At 36.4% G+C, this 21,427-nt stretch overlaps 1 protein-coding gene across 3 annotated transcripts in view; it reads right to left on the reverse strand.

Moving 5' to 3' along the window:
* SOX6 (SRY-box transcription factor 6) overlaps positions 1 to 21,427 on the reverse strand; it is a 349,859-nt gene that overhangs the window by 41,760 nt on the left and 286,672 nt on the right. For all 3 annotated transcript variants that reach the window (XM_054699396.1, XM_054699395.1, XM_054699394.1), the window contains one exon: positions 1,019 to 1,127. In XM_054699396.1, the coding sequence (XP_054555371.1) occupies positions 1,019 to 1,127 (109 nt within the window). The remainder of the gene's footprint in view (positions 1 to 1,018; positions 1,128 to 21,427) is intronic.

The raw sequence follows: 21,427 nt of genomic DNA on the forward strand, positions 1-21,427 counted from the left end.
TGGAAACTCTCTGAAGTGCTTCCTAGTGGCTGATACACCCATCTCTTACTGCTCGTGCCTGGGTTTTCTGAACTGCCCAAGCAATCATTAGAACCCAGGAGCAGTTCAGATGCTGCTATGAAATGTCTTCATGTGTTTTCAAGGATTTAGAGTTCTGGAAGAAAATCTGCCAGCGAAAGGGATAATAGTAAGATTTTCCCCTCCAGCAAAAGAAGGACCTTAGCTGGGACCCAACATGGGTGAAGTATTGTGTTACTCTGAAGAGAACAAATTAATCTTCCCTGACTGGTGGGAGGGATTCTGCCAAAGGAACAGCTAACGGGAAAACCAGTCCCTACTCTGTGATGACACAGTAAATAACCAGGCAACATTACTACTGAAGTGCTGACCTAACTCATAAATTGTACCCAGCCTCTGGGGAGCAATTTCTGCTGATTTGCTGCTTGTGCATTTAAAACAAACAAACAAAAAGGGAAGAGGAGCAGACAGGCATTGATAGTGCTGTGGGTAAACACACTGAGAGTGAAGCTGGTCTTTCAAAAGACTTCAGTAATGGTAAGTGCCCAGACACAGCCTGGGCCTTGCCCAAGAAATCATTAATTTTATGCTAAATCTGCAGTAAACCATAATTTAATCCCCCAAATGGTGTGATCTAAGAATCACTTGAAGTTTTAAAAATATGCCCTTTTGTATGTTTGTCCTTCTTGAACAAGAATGCAGTGAGGTGGGTAAAACAGAGAATTTTGTTGTTCATCAGAATGCACAGGGATTTTTTAATTTTAAAACTTAGAAATGGGGTCTTGAAGTACGTATACTGCTATGTGTTCAGGAACACAGGATTTAGCTGCTTCTCAAAGTCCTTAACCATAGTTTATAATGAAGACTAACATTTCCTGTACTTTGCAAAGAAAATCAATCTGATGGTTCTTAAAAAAGACCATAAAGATTCTATATCTAACTCAGACACAGCTTCAAAACACACAGTGAGGCAGAAAAGAGGCACAGAAAGGCCACTCACCCTCTGCATCTTCTGGCCGAGTAAGGTCGATGACACCTGGGCCCAGCTTTCCATCTTCACTTGATTTTCCTGTTAACTGGGGCCCCAAATTCTCAAAGCGTGTTCTTTCCTACAGAAAAGAATAAACAGAGGCTTATTCTAGCTTCCAAAGTAGCCATTTCTTCCTCCCAGCTTCTGTGGTGCATAATGGGCAAAACTTAAATTCAGACATCATTTGTGACCAACTAGGGCTCAGAAAATCTTTCAGGAAGATTCTGCTGAAGCCCTATTGTGGGCACTGACAGTGCTGACAGCACCTAAACCACAGCATCTGTAAGGAAAAGAAACCCGTGACACAAACCTGCCAGGGCTTCTGCCTGTTGGATTTGATCCAATCATCTAAGTGTCATACAACTGAGAAGTTTTAACCAAATGTGCAAACCTAGAAAGGTAGTTGCCATTTAAATATATTGCCAACTTTAATGGGAGAAGAGTTTTCCCATTTAGAGATCACGATTTGCATTGTTATTCCTGGGAAAACACGTCAGAATTTTATGCAAGAGGATTTCATAAACAAGTATTTCAAAGCAGGAAGGCTATAGGATGACATTGATATTATTATTTTGCCTAAAAGTTTCCACTGTAACTTTCTAGGAAGTGAAAAGGTAAAAATTACTTCTGGCCAGCCATCAAATCAGGAAAGTTAAGTACCCCTGCTGATATAGGAGGGAAACCCAAAGATATTTGACTTATTCACCAGTTCTTCTAGGAGCAGGAGTCTGAATCATCCCCATGAACTCTCCCTCCGCAGCTCAGGATCAGTAGCAGAAGGCCCACTGACCATCATTAATAAGTGTTCTTGTCTGCAGAACCACATAGCCTGTCTCCTTCTTGCCTCCTTGCTACTCTCCAGACTCAAACTTGGCTTTGTATTGTGCCTATGAATGAATGAAACCTTGTTGTTCATTACTATGAAACAATATTAAATGTCATGTCAGCTTGAATTTACAGACATGAAATAGCAGCTTCCAGCTTCGGGAATGGTTTCTGCATGTTATACTTAATGCATTATGCAGCAGCAGAGTGCTGATTGCTGTTCAGTCTATTGTTCAATGACCTAGTTCTGTACTGAGCATGTTCGGCATTAGATGGAAATACTCTCAGTGTTCTCTTCTGTAAGATGTTTAGAAACTTGGAAATATTCTTAAAGAGCAAACATACAATTACTTGATAGAGGCTGTGTCTCATTTGTACAGTCTCACTACATTTGTGCTTTCCAATATGATTATTTTTGAATATCATTATATTTCTATAATTAATTCCCATCAGTCAAATTGTGCAGGAAGTCTTCTAGTTCCCCTTCATCATGGAATATGTTGAAATCGTGTTGGAAGAAAATACAGCATAAACCTTGCTTTAATCTAGCACCATTCTATGAAAGATTTGCAACAAAATTATAATCATGAATTCCCCTGACTGGGTAATACCAAATAGTTACCATAATGGTATGTGAGGAAACCTCTGAAATATGACACTTATAAAAAACAGAATGGAAATAAAAAGCAAATTAGGTATGGTTCCCCAATATCGTCTTATGTGAAAACACTGCTGCACGAGAACAAATTAACCCAGATGCAGGCCACAACATTGAAAAGCAACCACAAGCCATGTGGGAGTTTCACACATGGGGCGGGGTTGTGGGGGGGACAGCTGCTTTTAATCAAACAATTTCTATTTTTGAGTAGCACTTTTGGTTGTCATGATGTAAAGAAAAGGAATTAAAGTAAAGATGAGTAGTACAGGGAAAGCAAAATATTCAACCTTTGTTTTTATCACATTGTTTCGCCTTTCAAATATTTGCATGTGAATACATTCCCTATGTTAAATGCAAAAGGAGTTTTGATGTGACACCTGCAATCTTCTTGGAAGAGCAACCTTTAACTGTATTTTCATGGGGGGAAAAACAACTTTCTCTGAAAATCAACAGACCGTGTTACCTATCAATATGCATATTTCAAGTATCTTTCTAGTCATTCATTCTCTTTGATTTTACCGGAAAATATTCTCAGTAAAAAAAAAAAAGTTCCTGAAAGAATATCAATATTTTGACAAGGAAGGAGAAGAGGGAAAATTACATGCCATGGTTTGTAAAATCCTAAGACAACAAAGCTTACATGATGATAATATCTTTTCTTTTATAAAAGATGAAGTGCACTCACAATTCAGTAGTATCAGCTTGTTTTTAATCATAACAAAAAACATTCAGAACATTCAACAACACATTCACAGTGTCTTTGAAGTCATACATTTTTTTGACTTCATTGAAAAAAAATCCTTCTGCAGAGATACTTTCCTTATAAAATATCAATATTTTGACAGAGTAGAAGTCAGGGAAGAATATCCTACGAAAGAAACACTTGCTAAATAGGCAGAAATAAATCCAAGGATATAAATTGTTTTGGGTAGTACATTTTGGATTTGGTAATATGAAGCACTTGTGTTTGAGATTAAAGATGGACCCTGCAAAATCATGCCCTTTCATATGAATTTTCTACCTAGTCTCCCAGAAGATTTCCTTCTTCTCTTCAAAGAATAGCTCAGAATATTTATTTCCCAGCCACATAACCATAAGATAAGAGGGCCTGATGTCTACAAGTCAGATCTGGGCAGCTGAGCTAAGCAAAGATTTTACCAGTGAGGTTCAACACGGGCTGCATAAACACAGGATGTGGACAGGGGCTTAAAGAGAAGTTCAAAGACACTTTAGTTCCAAAAGACTTCAACTTCTGGCCATTGAGTGTCAACGGGTATGCCCCTGTATGTAACAAATACAGACTGTGGGTGGTGGCAAGGTCTTAACTCAAAATGTTTCCACTTACTTGAGCTAGCTCTTCCAAAATACATAGCTCCCAAGTAAGATATATTGGAACAAAATATCTCAACCATAGCCTGATCTCAACACCCCCTTCAAGAAAATTTCCCCATCTACATGTTGACAGTGAAATGTTTATTTTACATGCAGTGATGTGATCAGATGCTTTAACTCATGAGATTGTCAGTCACAAACATGCAAGCAACATAAAAGTTATTGAACACAATTAAAGTCAACTCTGCTGTGGTATAGCACTGTTGGCTCTCTAAGTGCTTTGAAATGATGATGTATGAGGTAGATGTTGCATATTAAATAAAGATATTTAAATGATAAAGCCCCCTTTAGTGAGAGCTGATGAATGTTAAATGTTACAAGCCACAAGACGGTGGCATCCATCATCTTCACATATTATCGGAGTCAATGATGGGGCAGCCTCACTGGTGACAGATAGACTGCTGCATTATTATCCCTTATTTCCAGAGTCACTGAACAAACCATTCAACTCCTCAGGCATTATTTTTAACTTTGCATTGAATTAGCAACTTTTTCCTCCCTACCAAGGCAAGATGGATTGATTTTTGTCTTTGCATCAGTGGAGAGAGAGAATGGATTTGAGGTAACTAAAGGAGAAGAGGTTTGTTTTCATCTAGGGGGAAAAAAAATCAACTTCCTCTTACTGGCAACAAATGTAAAATTGTGATATGGGGAAAGAACAGCAATGAAACAGTAAGCACACAATAATGGCTTTTCTTTGCACTTAGATAAAAGCTGAATTTTTGATGTGCACAGTATATTTTAATAAAATTTTATATACTATGTTTTATACACTTATTGGCTATTCCATAATAATGTGTGTGCTAACAGTAAAATTGCTCTTAAATTTATGTGTGTTATTTATATGTTCCCACGTAACAATGCTTTTTGTTGTAAAAAATATTCTGTTTATTAATGTAACTTTACAACCACTGCATCCAAGATCCGTGGTAAATTAATGACATTTTTATTATTTTATAGTGTCATTAAATTTTTACTGATCACTCCATCAAACAGAGGCAGTAAAGACCATAATGTAAACTGGGACACTTAGATCAGGCAGCAGGAAGACATTCCATATAGTCTGAAGAAAACTGCTAGCAATAAATGATATTTATACCATCTTTAAGCATGTGAGAATACTTGGATAAGTTTGGCAAAACTGTTTCAGTAGTAGAGTGGATTGTGTACTTAAATAACAGTTTGCTTGCAGTGAGACAAGTCTTTTTCAAACCATATGCAAGATGACTGACTGCAGCCATCTCCCGAAAAACAGCACATGAAATGTAATGATGTACTGGGCACCTTCCCTTCTGGGTTACCAAAACTGACCAGCCTATACCATGTCACAGATTATTTCAACACGATCCCCTTTCCACACACTGACGTGGAAAATGGTACCTACTGAGAGAGGTTTTTTGTTTGTTGCTTTACTAACAAATATATTTCATTTGACAGGTATTCACGACTGGACAATGATGTGATGTATTTTATTCCAATAGTCTAAATGAGAGGTATTTTACCAATCTTTAGTCAAAGCCTTTTTCTAAAGAATGTCTGTCACCGAACATACACCCAAGGGGTCATTAGCCATATTTCAGTTTAAATGTGTAAAAAAAAAAAATCTCCTGTTACTTTCACATATAAAATACGTTGTAACATTATTATTAGGTTACTCTACACTGGCTCTCAAATATTCCACTTATAGGATATTTGTGTATGCATTTTATACAAATACATACACATTTTATATAGATATATGATAGTAAATAGAAATTTCCACGCTCATGTAATCACAAATTTAAAACGACCCATCTCCTAAGTGGAATTTTGGCATGAATCTTTTTAAGTAACTAAGAATTTTGTTGTTATATCTTATAATACACATTTAAATATTAAAGAGTTTAAAACATCTTTCAAATGTGTAATAACAAGGAATTTTGCAGGAAAAGTTAATACTACAGCGCCACCAGTCATGTATCTGTGTATTCCTGAAGCACAGTTTTCTTTTTTTTTTTTAATGTTTTCAATTTTATTAGTTTTTTTTTTTCTTTTTAAGAGGCATGTTTTATTTATTTATTTGTTTGTTTGTTTTGTTTATACATGCACTGGGTACAGTCAGAAGCGCGGGAGGGTGAGAGAATTCACCAGAGCCAGAGTGGGGAGCAGAGCAGGCAGAAGGACCGAAGTACACTGCTGAGGGGAGCAGCGGGCGGCAGGAGAGGTCTGTGCGCCATGAGGGACCCTCCTCCGGTGGCCGGGGAGCAGCCGGGGATCGAACCGGCGCCGCAGAGGCTGTGGGCAGCTTTGCAGCCCAGTGCTCAACCACTGCACCACCGGGGAGACCCCTGAAGCACAATTTTCTAAGAGAAATAACAAATATATGCATTATGAATGGGGATTTTCTCCAAAGTGATACGATATTCTGAAATATTATCTATCCTTAAAGTTTCAACATCTCAGTTACTGAGCACAACCCAAAAGAAGTCTTGTTCCATCTTAGCTGTAAGCATTAGTGTCTCTCTAGTCCAGGAAAATACTTTCCTAAACTAAAAATGAAGATTTTCCTGCAAAAGCAGCTGTCCCCTTACCTAACTTCCCTTCCTCTCCTCTGTTCATGCCAAAACTTACTGGTCAGTACTATTTGTCTCACTGTTTTTCTTGCCCTCCTATGCTGTTCCCCATTCAGGTTGGCTGATTCTTTCACAAAGCCTCTTGCAATGGCCCCTTCCCTCCATTCCTTTCTGTCAAGTCACCACTAATGCCCTGCACTCCTAGGTCACCTCAAAAGCCTCCTTTCTGGTCTGCATCATCTGTGACACTGCCCTCCCAGTCTTTCATACTCCTCACAGGGATCTATTTCATGTCATAGACTTAAAACCTTCCGTGGCTTACTGTTTTTTTATTGCATTTCATTAATCCTTCTGCTTTGCTTTCATACTCCCAGGTCTTTTTAAATTTGATTTCCTTCAACTCTCCCATTGTATGTCTTCTGCTCAGAGTAGATAGTAATTTGACTTTCCATAATAATTTCATGCTCATGCCTGCTTCCTCTTCCTTGTGGCTGCTAGAGTATTGTTCCCTTCTTCTTTGCCATGTCCTAGTCATATTGAAAAGCCCAAGTTGTCCATCTGACTACCTTATGATACACAGACATGCTTAGTTCCCTATAAAATTAGCCCCTATCCATTCACTGTGTTAAAGAATTGAAATCAACAAGCAACTACAAACCAGAGACACACTATGGGGGGGGGGACAGGGAGAGGAGGGATTGGGGTCAAAATAAAGGGGGTGCAATTGTATGGGGAATATAAAAAAATAAATCTTAAAAAAAAGAATAGAACTTAGGTCTGTATGCACCCCCCAGACTCCATCAATATCAACAAATGATTTTTCAAGCCAGGGATTGCCTCTACTCTCTTTCTATATATCTAATTCAGAATTCAGTATTAGTGTCCATAAATACTTGCAGATTGTTACAAGGCCATATATTTTATTTACCCACTTAAGTAAAAAACACCCTTTATAAGAGAGCTCCAATAGTAGCAAAAGCTACTAATTTTCCAATATTTCAAGTTTGTGAAAGATGTTTCTGCTCAGCATTCCATGCAGAATTGGTGACAATTCTGGGCAGTAATAATCAAAACACAAAAATACAGAAAAATATCTTAAATATTTTATGAAAGAGAGAAGTAAGCAATTTTAGAACATAATAGAAGAATACAATTTGATTATATAACATTATGAAAAAGAGGTTCTGAATCTAACTTGAACTTCTGCAGCTTAACACTTGTTTGTATCTTTGTAATTTCTACAAAACATTGGCAAAAAAGAATACAACCCACCACAGATGCTTCGCTTAAAAAACAGAACACATTTTCAAAAAAAAAAAAAAAAATCAGCAGGTCAATGTTCAGCATAATGTTGAAAGAGAGTGTGTGTCCTAACTCTGGAAGACTTGCTCTAATTCCTTGCTTTGAACATATCTTGCCATGATGTGGTTTTCAAGAAATCCTACTTAAGCACACATTTGGTTTCCTTTTTAACAAGTTCTAACACCTTATAAGCCTTCATATTATATCCTTTGTTATGCATTTAGTAATTTATTGAAGGATCAAAAATATAAGCTTTACACTAGAAACTATATCAATTTTAAAAAGATGATTCTCTTTTGGAAGGAGTATTGTGGAGGCCCTGGGAGTTAGGTTCACAGTGCTATTTTGATGACCCCAGACATTATTGAGCCTCATTATTAAAGAGTATTTTGTCAGCTAAAACTATTAATTTGTCTAGCTTTTAATGTTCTTTTAATACAAAAACTGTGCTATGAACTCATGAATTAGTTAAGGCCTAAGTTTTCCAACCGCGTTTGCTGCCATAGCATAAATACACCCACGGGGTTAAAGCAGGAGAGATTGTCACTTTCTGATCATATACAATGTGCAAAGTTCTTTCCAAAGCATATCCTTTAACTCTCAAACCAATACTACAAGAAAAATTTTATTATTGCTATCAGTATTACAAGAGAAGAAGGTGAGGCTAAAAAGGATTTTTTATATTTTATTTAAGTCACTTAACCAAAATTTAGATAGGTATTTGTGCTGAGGTGAATTCAGAATCATAACTCTACAACTTAATTACCATGTGATTTCTCTGAGCCTGTTTCTTCATTTGTAAAATGGATCAGCAAATGCTCATGCTGTAGGTTTGTGATGATTAAATAAGAGATTATATGTGTGAGTGTTTTGCAAAAATAAAGCAACTCATAAAATACCCATTTCTGTTAAAGATATTATTTAGTGTTTGCTAAATATTTCAAAGCTAAATACTTATGAAGATTGTGTCCTGATCTAAAGTCCAATCTCTAGTCTCCTATATCAACAACAGGGACTCCAAAACGAAAGCTGCTTTTCTTTTTGTTGTGGCTGCTAAGCATCTCAGAACTAAACTTAAATCTCAACTTAAGTAACCATGGAGTTGCCTGAATCCTGCTATTCTCTATCTGTAAGTCCTCAAATGTTGCCTATCACTTGTATGAGGAGAACCAAACCTCTCTGTACAATTTGTATAACCTTTTATGATCTGATTTCTATTTCCCTCATTAGCTTCCTTCCCGTTTGTATCCCCTCTTCCAATAAGATTGAGTTTCTTGGAGTTTCCTTTAAAAGTGATGGTATTTTAGGTCCTTGTGTATTTTTCATATACCATTCCTCTTTTCTAGAATGCCTTTCCTTTGCTGATGACATATAATTAGTCCTTCCTAAATTTAAGTATTTCTTCTGCACAAAATCCTTTGTTAGCTGCCTTCTATCCTCTCCAGGCAGAAGTTATCACCCCTCTTTTGTTCTGCCACTATGCCATGTTTATGCAAATATGTAGTACAATTATTGGTTTACAGATCTATTTACATGTCTCCCCTACTTACTCTGTAAGATGCAGTGTCCATGTCTTATTATCTTTACATCATAAATGCCTTTTATTTCCTCGCAATTTTGGCACATGCTAGATACCTTCATGGCTAAATCTTGATAATCTGATAAAATTATTTCCTCTTTTTTATCTTAATTTAGTTTTAAGTGAAAGTAAATGGCCAAATCTTTTTTGAAAGTGAGATATAGATGATTAAAAGGTAGGTAAATACAAAGGAAAATATTTAAGTTGAATGATGGAGTAGTTCCTGGTCAGGGTTGGCCTAGTACTGAGATACAGGAAGTCTACCTAGTTATTATTATTTCAAAGGACTCAGCAAAAAGAATCTTTCCTAGAGTCTTGACCACAACCACCACTCAAATATTCTTATGTACTCAGTGCTTCGCAAACCATCATTAGCATTCACTCTTTGAATTATGTTATTCTTTCGTGAAAGGAAAACAGAACAAAGTATGTAAATTTCAGAGAAATTTAGAACATCCAGAGAAACAATACCTCTAGAAAAGCTAAGGATGAGACCATATAAACAGAGACATAAAGCATTTGATCAAGGGATTCCATATTTACTGTAATCTCAAAGAAAATAATTTTACAAGAGTTTGGAAATACCCAGTCTTAGATGTTTACATATATCTTTGTACATCATGTTTATGCAATGAACTGTGTCCTCTTAAATTCCTATGCTGAAGCTCTAACCCAAGTACCTTAAAATGTGATTGTGTTGAAGACAAGGCCTTTAAAGATGTGATTAAGTTAAAATCAGACCTTGAGTATGGGCCCTAATCCAACCTACTGGTGTCCTTAAAAAAAAAAAAAAAAAAAGGATGCAATTGGGTCATATGGGGAAGCATCTGGGATGTGTTCTCACAGAGGAAAAAATGCGAGAGGACACGGAGAAGTTTGCAAGGCAAGGAGAAAGACTCAGTAGACACCAATCCTACTAGCACCTTAATCTTTGAATTCTAGTCTTCAGAGTCGTGAGAGAAAAATATTCTACTGTTTAAGTCACCAAGTCTGTGGTATTTTGTTGTGGAAGCTCTGGAAAACTAACACAATGGCCAACTTCTTTCTCTTGTGTTATGAAACAGCCTCTTACCCCTATCAAAAAAATATCAAATAATAAAGCAATACATTTTAGATAGGAGGCCCTATTCATCTCCAAAACAGTTGTCTGAAAGCTTGCCATTAGAATATAGTAATAGGCCCTCCCTAGTGGTGCAAAGGGTTAAGCACTGCACTATGAAGCAATCCAAAGCCTCTGCGGACAAGTTCAATTCCTGGCCAGCCAAGGAGCAACTCACATGGCGAAGCAGACCTCTCCTGTCTCACCCACTGCTCCCCTCAGCAGTGTATTTCAGTTAGTCTGCCTGTTATGTTCCCCACTCTGTCTCTGGTGAGTCCACTCACCCCCTGCATCTCTGGCCTGTGCCCCAGGTCTTGTATGCATAAATAAATAAATCTTTAAAAAAAAACCAACCAAACAAACAAACAAACAAAAAGAATATAGTAATGGTTCATCTGTGGACAACTCTGTCTATCTATCTGTCTATCTATCTGTCTGTCTGTCTGTCTACCTACCTATCTATCTATATATGATTCATTAAAAGAGAAAGCTCTTTCAAGGGAAGGAAGACTTGTAATTCTGAAGAAAAGTTTTCAGAAGACTCACTTGAGGTATGACATAGAATCAATAAAGACTGACATAGTTGTTTAGATCATCTTTTAGGATGTTGATACATGTTGATGGATTCCAAGCTCGTTGGGGGAGGGAAAGTGTCTCCTGATCCTTTCCATTTCCAACTAGAACTGAGCCCTGTAAAAACCCAAAAGAAACTCATGCCTGCTGAAGGCTGAAATGAATGAATGTCTGCAGAGCTTCTTGTGGGTATGTTTTATGGAGTTTTCAAAAACATTTTCAAAAGATGTACAACAAGTCAACAAGTTTCCCTCAAGATTTGAAAAGTATACCAAACTATGCAAGTTTTCTCTCCACATCACTGGCAAGGATAATATCCTGTATATCTCTTATAATATACACTTAGACTTTTGTCACTAACCCTCAGAAGATAAATGATAAACCAGCATTAACTCTGAAAGTATGAGACTGTCTTAGACTTGGGAGTCACTAAGTTAAATTAGTTTCATCGGGATTATAGTGCTTACTGAACCCCTTTAACCAAATGCTTTTCGTCTCATTCATATGGTTTTAATATGGCTTTAACCAATTGTAAGGTTATTTATAAGTTTGCAACTCCCAACTAGAGTTATAAAGTGTTCAGATTTAAGCAAATCCAGTTGTGTGGCAGCCCAACGCCTACTTATATGTGGTTTCAAACTTTCTATTCATGTACAGAGGCATGATGTATATTTGTTCCTGAATATTCTCTGATTAACTATTTGTTTCAGTAATAAGGTCACCAAAAGTTTCATTATAAAATTATTTGAATGCCTATTAAAACTGAATATGATTTTAAAAACTAGAGAATTCTATCTCCACTTAGCCTCAAATATAATTTTGTTATTCTAACATTTGTCATATGAACAAAGAATGTCAGTCATAATAAAATTAATGACCAGTTAAGCAAATGTCTTTGCCTAAAAAGTAATCTTGGGAATTCTATTTGTTTAAAAGCTAGGTACTTGATTTCAGATAACTATTTAATTTACAATGTGTACTTTTAAATGATTCCGGAAACACAGGTGCAGTTTATTCAAGTTGAAGACATCAAAGCTACATAAACCAAGAATTAATAGTTTCTTCAAAAATATACCTTCCATTTAAATTTTAACTAGAAAACTGAAAAATTTGAGATTTTTTTCTTAGAAACATAAATACAAAAAAGGAAAAAAATGTGAGGTATTGCCAGCATGCATTTAGTTTTAATTTATGAGATCTATAAATATCACATTTCCTAAGAGATTTTCCTATAATTTAAAGAAATATGTGTGCTACAAAAATAACATATATCTTTAAAAAAAAAAAAACACAGGGGCATGAGAAAGTTTTAGAGAAAATGTAAAGGTCTCTTCATTCAGAGAACACAGAGACCAAGGAGACTAGGATACTTACCTAAAGTCTGCATTCTGCAGTGACAGATCCAGAATATGCCTCTTAGCCTCCAGATTCTGTCCCATGCTCCTTCACTGAACTACTCTGCATCATATGTGCTCTTGATAAACTACGCTGGTCCCTGGTTACTTCAGCTGGAAAGTAGGAACTGAACTAACTGATCTCCATGGCTCTTTCCCTGCACTACCACAGGCACTAGACTAGTAAAATCACTTTTCCAAGTCATATGAAGTTCTGAGCAGTTATTCATATTCTTAAGGAAATCACTCAAAGATAATTCATTTGTCAAGGAAGCCTATCAAACTATGACCACACTTAACCAAAAAACATTTATTTGCTACTTCAGAAACTTCATAATCACCACAGGTAAATGTGACAGAAGGGAAGGGACAGAAAGGCAGGGGAAGGCAAAGGAGAGGTGGGCAAAATCAGAAGAAAACATTTTCATCTGAATTTGGCGTAAACACGCCACTATGTCCCGAGTTTGGCATTCATCACGGTGACACTAGCACAGAATACATCCCCTTTCGTCTGAAAGCAAAGTAACATAAATGCAAAAATTATCCCTAAGAAGAGGACCTGTCTTCAAAAAAAGACATCAAGATTGTGTATATTCTACTACTATTATTATCTTTCTAGGAAACGGCAGTCAAGGGAAAAATCACAAATCACTTTACAAATGAAAAATAAAAACTCAAGACTGTCTTTAAGTAAAATTAAAAATTAGAAATTGTTTTCATTTCATGAAAATTAAAAAATCATTTTAAAACTGAAATTTTAAGTTTTAAAAATCATTTTAAAACTAGGACCCACTTCAAAATAGTACTCCAGCATGGCACCATTACAAAGGACAAAAGACAGTGTCCAACTGTGGTGATATGTGTTAATTGCATGGTTTCCCAAAGATGTGGGAGAACTGATATCAATTACAGTATAATTACCATTACTTCCAACAGAGTTAACATGTAGTTACCACAAAATAACGTACAATTAACTGGTGTCACATTGCACACCAGACTAAATAAGATACAAATTAAAAATTTCCAAATGTAGCCATAATATTCTTCTATCTTTTAAAAGAACTGAAACAACAACTTTTCTCTGATAATGTCACAGCATTTGCCAGAAATTAATGCAATCGTTTCAAAGAGGAAAAAATCAAGACATAAAAGTTGGAATCATTTTTAGCCATATAAAGAAAAACGGCATAGGGAGGGTAATGTATCTATCAACCAAAATTTAAATTTAATAACCTACAGCTGTTATAAATAAAATTTGGATTTTTCTCGCATTTCATTGAGTTGCTAAAAATTAGCAGCTGTATTTTAAAGTCATCAAGAAGTTCTTTTTGACTGACAGCTAATATAATTTTTTATCACAAACCGAACGGGAGCCGCGTCTAGGGATGCTGGAGAGGGCACAGAAACAAATAGAGGCAGAATTTCTGGTTATATGCAACTTGAAGTGGCAAATCATCTCTCAGTAGCAGCGATTTCTTTATAAGGAGGTGAACTGAAGGGACAAAGAATGCTACAGTTCAGTGTGAAGAAGTAAAATTCTTCCTTGGAATGTCTCAAGTCAGCAACAATAACACAGGATGCCTCCACATGCTGCATTTGAGAGGGGCACGTGTGGGGACACGTACAAGCCAAATGCTCATCTAAGGTTTAATTAGAAGAGAACTGAAAATGGCAGAGTGCAATGCTGTGAAGTTGATGAGAGGACAAAGGGAAAGTGGCTGTATTTAAAATACAGCGACAGTGTATCTGCTATATCCGTTTCAAACATCTGGGATTCCAATTATTTATTGAACTCATGTGTAAGAGTTATTTGGGAATACTGCAAACCATTATAGAACAGGAACATGCAAACTGCTTTGTAAAATACTTGCAGTATTGAACTCTTGCTAGAATCTTGAACGAATGGGTGGAAAACTGCTATGAGATGATTATCTTTTAGTAAATGTGTGAAAACCACTAAAAGGTTAATATACTAAGAATAAATGTTGTAAACAGCATGCTATTAACATAGCAGCCAATATTTTATTAGGAACTTATGTTTTGCATATTTTTGAAGATTTAGTTAATTTCCTATATCTATTTTGTATCGCAGTGCTTATTTGAGATTAAATGAGGCTAGACACATTTATAAAAGCTGGCACATCTTGTTTGAAGATTACATAAGCATATGCATAGACCCACAAAGCTTTTGGGGCAGTTTGTGTTGTATGTAGTCAATATTTTCCCTTCTTTGAATGTGGAGCTCAGGAACAGATGCATTATTCTTGCACCCAGTTCCATGTTTTACTTTCTTAAATTCATGTCCCTTTTATTAGGCTCTGAGGGCCCCGGAACTGGTTAGGAAGGATGACAACAGAACAATGGGTACATCATTAGGCCGTGTTACTTCCCACATCACTGCTGCATTCCTCTGATTATTGCAGCCTCAAAAAATGTGCTGATCATTGTGTGTGTTAGGCGACACTGAAAACCCTGAGAAGCTAATATCCCAGATAGAGTACATTATGCATATGATGTAAATGAAGTATGTGCTTGCCACATATTGGCCGTTCGTCATCAGAGTCGGCAAACAGGGAGGGTGGGTGCAAATGCTTATTGTTCCTTTCCACTGTGTCCACATATGGAAAAAAATCACTTGCTTTTCACAGTTGATTTTATTTGACACAAACTTGAAATACTTTCCATTTAAAGTGAATCTGGGTAGAACTTTTAATTTGTTGTTATTTTATCTGGGGGGAAAAGGTTGCCATCTTCACATTCAGAAAATAGACAATGAAAAGCAGTGTATTAGGGGCCCTAACAGTGAGGCTAGAGATAGCACTTTATTTCTCAAAAACTCAGAAATTGATTTTCAACTTTCTGTTTTAACAATTTAAATATCAAGATAATAATAGCTGTGAAGCTAATTTTTTAATTAATAAATTAGAATTCAGTCTTGCATATCAAATTTGGGAATGCAGCAGTAAAATATTTTTAAATTTGGAATTTCATTTCCTGATCTAAAAAGCAAGTTAAAATGTAGTTTTCAATGTAGTTAAAACACTTTCTGGCAGAATGAAGGATGGTTCTAAGTAGTATATACACATGTTGATTTTCAGTGATGCACACCAGAAACATATTACAATGCAATGCCACTTCAATAAAAAATTAATTAAAAAAAATTCTAAATAAAATGAAAGTGACACCTCCAAAAGCTCTCTTACTGAACCATCAATAAACAAGTAGATATTTATTCCTAAAGCTAAGCTAGCTGCTTTCCTTGCCCCTCTCCATCACCTGTCCAGACAAGGACAGACTTGGGAACAGAACAGGCTAGAAGGTAAAAAAATCGTTCATGCAATCCAAAAACTGTCTAGTGAGAGTTAATGTGCAGTCTCAAAGAAAAAAAATAGTTATTCATGTATCAAATAACTTTCCATGTGAACATTATATTTAGCAGGGTTTTGAAATCTCTGAAGAACTTTTAATGGTATTTTCAGAACTTTTAATGAGTTATGAAAAGAAGATCATGAGCATAAAAACTATGCAATGTAACAAAAGTTTTAAGATTACAGCCCTTATTTATTTCTACTGCATATATGTGAAACAAAGGTATAACCTTAAAAAGACTAACTCCTCACTGATTAAATAAAAATTATATTCAAATTTTATTATGATCAAAATTTTAGTTTTCCATAGTTGAAATAACAAAAGAATAGCAAAAAATGTTGCTGAAGGGGCTGGCCAGTTCTCTGGCCTCTATCAGGACTAGCAGATTAAAAGCTGTAACTTACATCATGCTTCAAGTTGTGGACCATGTTCTTTTTGGTAACATAATATGAAAGGTTAGATTATCAGATTGCTCAGAACAAATAAACAAACAAATCTTAATGTAAATATATTTAGGAACTGTTTGGTTTGAAATATTAGTTTTCCCAGGAAAACTACCAATATATTTATAGCACTCCCTCTCTGTACTTCATTTTAAGAATAATTGTCTTTTGTTCTAAACAGCTGTATTCTTTTCCTTCTGGATAAGTGAATCTGACTGCAAACTTCATCTTTCGTACAGTTTCCTACTTGAAGATAAATCACTATTAAGAATTCCCTGAGACATCAACTACAGATAATGTTTCTCTCATTAAGATACTTTTTAAAATTATATGTTTGCAGAAATGATTCTGGAAAACCAGTCTGAACAAAGTCAAGTGCTGTTATCTGACTGTATTGTGGTGAACAGAATATCCATCTACATTTAGCTAATTATTCATCCTCAGCTAATTCTATGAGAATAAAATAAATGTTTCCTATAAAACTCCAGAGACTTTTGGCACAACAGACCTGATTCACTTCAAATAGATTTCACTTCCTTCCTACATCCTCTCCTTCCCACCACCACCCACAAAGATGATAAACAAACAAAAAAAATTGTTTTATTTACAGAAAAAAAGGTGATGTCATGCTACTTATTCATGCTATCAGCCAAAGGCAGCTTTGAATCTACCTCATTTTAATAAAACAGGAGGCAGGAGGCACACAGCATACAACCTCCCTACTAAGTGGCAATCAGCAACTCAGTTACACTGCTCCTCATACAATAAATGACACATTGTAGCCTTGGTGACCACCAGCAGCTTATAAATTATAAAGTCGTTCACACACTTATCTCATTTGTAAAGCACAACCACCCTAATGTTATAGAATATATCAAGGATCACTCAGATGAGAGACTTCCCCATCTCACATAGATAGCAAGAGTCCAAGGTAGGACTAGAAGACAGGTATTTGGATTCAAAATCCCAGTTGAATCTCTTTTAATTTTCTGCACAGCTTAATTTATGTGACGACTCTGTTTTATGTTATAAGTCATGAAATCAGGAAGATCAGCATCCAAACTGGCTTCCAAAGCTTTCTAAGTCAGTATTTTATCAATTTAACTTTCGGAAGTTATTCAAGTCTAAGACTTTACTGCCTTGCCATTTAAATAAATAATGCCAGTACTGGATTCTAAATAAATCTGTACTGGTTGTCTCTCAGCACCCCTATGCTATGCTGCCTCCTCCTTGCATGGTTCATTCCTACGCAAAGTTTTAGAAGCCCAATGGTTGATGATGGGGGTGTGTACTCTGGAGCTCCTGTTACAGAGGAGGAGCCTTGATGGATGCAAGAATTACACATACTAGAGCCCTGCCATAGAAAAGAGTAGAGACAGCAGCTGCCCCTCACAACTGTAAGAACTTGGAGGAAAATCTTTGTATGTGTTTAAAGATTGCACCCTGACAGCAGCAGGCTGCAAGATTGCAGTGAGAATGAGAAATTATAAAGTGAAATAAAGGGCATGAAAGAGAGAGAAAGAAGAAGGGAGGGGGGCAGTAAAATGAAAAGATGAAGAGGAAAGGGGTGCAGGCATGGGGGAGTAGAAAGGGGGTAAGAAGGAGATTAGGAGGGAAAGAGGAAAGGAGAGAAATATACTCTCATACACAGTAAAAAGGCAGCGTCAGAGAAGTACAGACTGTAGGAAACTGAACAATGTCCAGAACAGAACACAGAAGAGAAAGTGGCAGCAAGACAGAGTAATTTGGGACAGCTGAAAAAGACTTCATAATTTTTCAAAGGTCTAGTAAGAGGCAACTCTCCTATAATATGAATTTCTTCTGTCTAAGGAAGGCCAGATGCATACAAATTCACAGACTGGCTCAGATGAAAATAACTTTTTTATCCCCATAAGAGTAACAAGTTCTTCCAAAGTCTGGCCTCTAATTAGAAGCAAGCAAGCAATGAAGAATGACTGAGCATCTTTGGCTCATGGTTGGGGAAATAGCAAAGAGTAAGACTGGGGTTCTTCTTTCAAGTTACCAATAATAGTAACCTAAAAGTGTGCAGTGGAAAGTATCGAATTTTTATAGAGGAGAGTTGGTATTTGAACCTTTAGTAACTTCATTAGTTCTCAGTGTTTGTTTTTTTCTTTTAAACAGTAATGGAGGATGATAACGGATAATAATAACCTCTCTCTCATAGGACTTTTATAAAAATCACATGAGATTTTAAAATAAAAGTATTTATCATTCATAAATACCTATCCATCAGTGTTAGTTATTTCAAATTTTAAATTGGATTTATAATTTTTTATTTTAAATATATATTTATGCACAGAAGAACTGGGATGTGGACCAGAGGTGCGGGGTGTGAAAGGATTCACCAGAGACAGAGTAGGGAGCAGAACAGGCAGATCTACTGAAATACACTGCCGAGAACCAGTGGGTGAGACAGAAGGTCTGCTGTGCCATATGGGTTAGCTCCTTGGTTGGGAATCAAACTCAGGCCACAGCAGTGATAGCATGACAGAGCTGAGAAATTAACCACCAGGGAGGCCCTGGGTTTATAATTCTATACCACCCTCAGGCCTCTTCCACTGAGAAGAGTTGCTTCTATAATGTATGTAACAAACAGGTTGATTTTCTGCTAATTATTTATATAAATATATTCACTTTACCTCAGTCACCACTATTATCATTATTCTGTCTCTCTCATCTTCTTATACACACACACACACACACACGCACACACACGCACACACACACACACACACACCGAAGTAAATTTCTTAACCTGGCATTCAAGGTTTCCATCGATCCTGCCATTACTCCTAATAAGAGTCCCATGCTCCATCTAAGCTCATGCTCTGACCCTGCCTGGTTGCTCCTCTCTGCATCTCTTCTCTGCCTGTCTGCTCTTTGAGGCATTTCAACTCTTTCCTTCTCCACTAACATGCTCTCTTTCCACATCAGTCATCGATCAGCAAGGTCTCCTTTGATCTACAGGAGCCTAATTGCCTTTGGGGGCCCATTTCTCTCATATGGCATTTGGACCCCACAGAGTCAGATCCCCTTTTGTGTATCTATCCCATCTCTCAAATCAGACAATATTCTCCTTCAGGGCAGAAAGGGACTTTGTCAGTATTTTTTTTTTTTTTTTGAATGCCAAGCACCTAACATAAACCTTCTATCTTAAGTGGTGAGCTCTTCTTATTAACATCCTGTTGTCACATGGTTGTAAACAACAATAGGGAAGCCAGAAGAGTATGTTTCATCTACCATGCTTCACATATATTATTTCATCTTTTTATAACCATAGAGAATAGGTTGATCAATTCCTCTTTATAACCATAGAGAATATGTTGATCATTTCCTCCTTCTGCACAGACAAGAGAAAGTAACAGGCCCAAGTTCACAGAGTTTGTATTACAAGTGTCACTAGAGTTTGTATTACAAGTGTTTGTATTACAAGTATTACAGTCATATTTGAACCCAGATATGACTGATTTCAAAGGACCTTTTCCATTACCAATGTTAAAACATCAAACCAAAGATCAAGGAGAGCTGTGTGGAGATTTCTGGACCTACTAAACATAGAGCTTCCACAGGATCCAGCAATTCCACTCCTAGGTATTTACCCAAAGGACACAGAAACATCAATTCCAAAGAACACCTGCACCCCTATGTTTATAGCAGCACTATTTACAATAGCTAAGCTTTGGAAACAGCCCAAATGCCCAAAAATAGATGACTGGATCAAGAAGATGTGGTACATATATACCATGGAATATTACTCAGCATTCAAAAAAGATAAACACATGCAATTTGCAGCAACATGGATGGCACTGGAAGGGATCATGCTCAGTGAAATAAGCCAAAAAGAAAAAGAAAAATACCGGATGGTCTCACTCATAGCAGGAATCTAGAAAACTTAAATAAGGGACCAGGAAAATGAATAACTATAAGAAAGTGAAAATCAAAATCAACAAACAACTATGAACCAGAGACACTTTTTGGGGGGTGGGGGGGCGGGAGGGGAGGGATTGGGGTCAGAATGGGGGGATTGCAAATGTATGAGGAATATAAAAATAAAATTTATTAATTAAAAAAAAAAGTAAAAGAGAAAGTAAAACTCTGATCTGACATTGGTGGATAGTTTATTCATGCAAGTAGATGTGCATTGTATGTATAAGCTTATCTAAGTATTTCTGTTTAGATATTAAAAGGAATAAAGACATGTATGTAATAATGAAAAAAAAAAAGAATAAGAAAGAATAAATTGCTACCAGCTTCCTTGGCAGGAGTGTTAAAATTAGAGAACTTATCTTCTTAAAAGAATAGAAAGATATTGAAAATCTCAAATGATTTTTAATGAGTTCACTACAGTATTTCTTTAAACTAGAAAAGATGCTTATCTTATTCTTATTTTATAGATGGGAAACAAAATTAATTTTAATATTGACACTTTAACTTAGTCAAAAGGACTACAAATTATGGTTTCTCTTCATAAATTTACATCGATCTTCCATTTGGGAAGGCAAAAAAATTAGTGATCATTGTTGAAAACTGCAGGGTACTCTTGTAACCTAGAAAGTGTAGTGAACAAAAGCTGCTGGACAATATATTTTACAAGACACCCTTTGTGGGATTTAAGACCCAATCCTGTTGCTATAATTTATAAAATGATATAAAGGGAAAATCGGGGTGGCACCAAAAATAAAAGCAAGCATTTTTATCCATAAAGGAAAAGGCATTTGGGAAACTCTAATTTTAGTTGCAAATGTCAAAGGTTCTAAGCTGGATCGTAGTGAAAAGTGAACTTTTGCCAGAGTACTACCAATGGCACATTTTTTAAAGTTGTTTTTTTAAACATTCTTGTTTATTTTTTCACAATATAGGCTCTCTCCCCTCAGGTGCAGTCACCAGAGTTTTCCTACCACCAAAGTGCCCACAGCCCTCCACCAAGCTCCACTGCACTCTCCTTTCTTCTGTTCTCTGCTCTTCCCCCTTCTCCTCTTCCCCACTCCTTCCAGTCTCAAATCTACAGACTGAAGACAATGCTGAGGGGGGAGCATGATGGACATAATGCATAAAGTATACCTACATGTAGATATATACTCCCCACATCCAGCCCTGTATCTACAACTTGAAAATGAAAATAACCAAGTAGGCCATAAGGAGCACACGGTAGAACATATATTCAAGAGTCTT

Source organism: Talpa occidentalis, unplaced genomic scaffold (genome assembly GCF_014898055.3).
Source record: "Talpa occidentalis isolate TD23 unplaced genomic scaffold, MPIMG_talOcc4v2.1 talOcc4.3, whole genome shotgun sequence".
Lineage (NCBI taxonomy): Eukaryota > Metazoa > Chordata > Mammalia > Eulipotyphla > Talpidae > Talpa > Talpa occidentalis.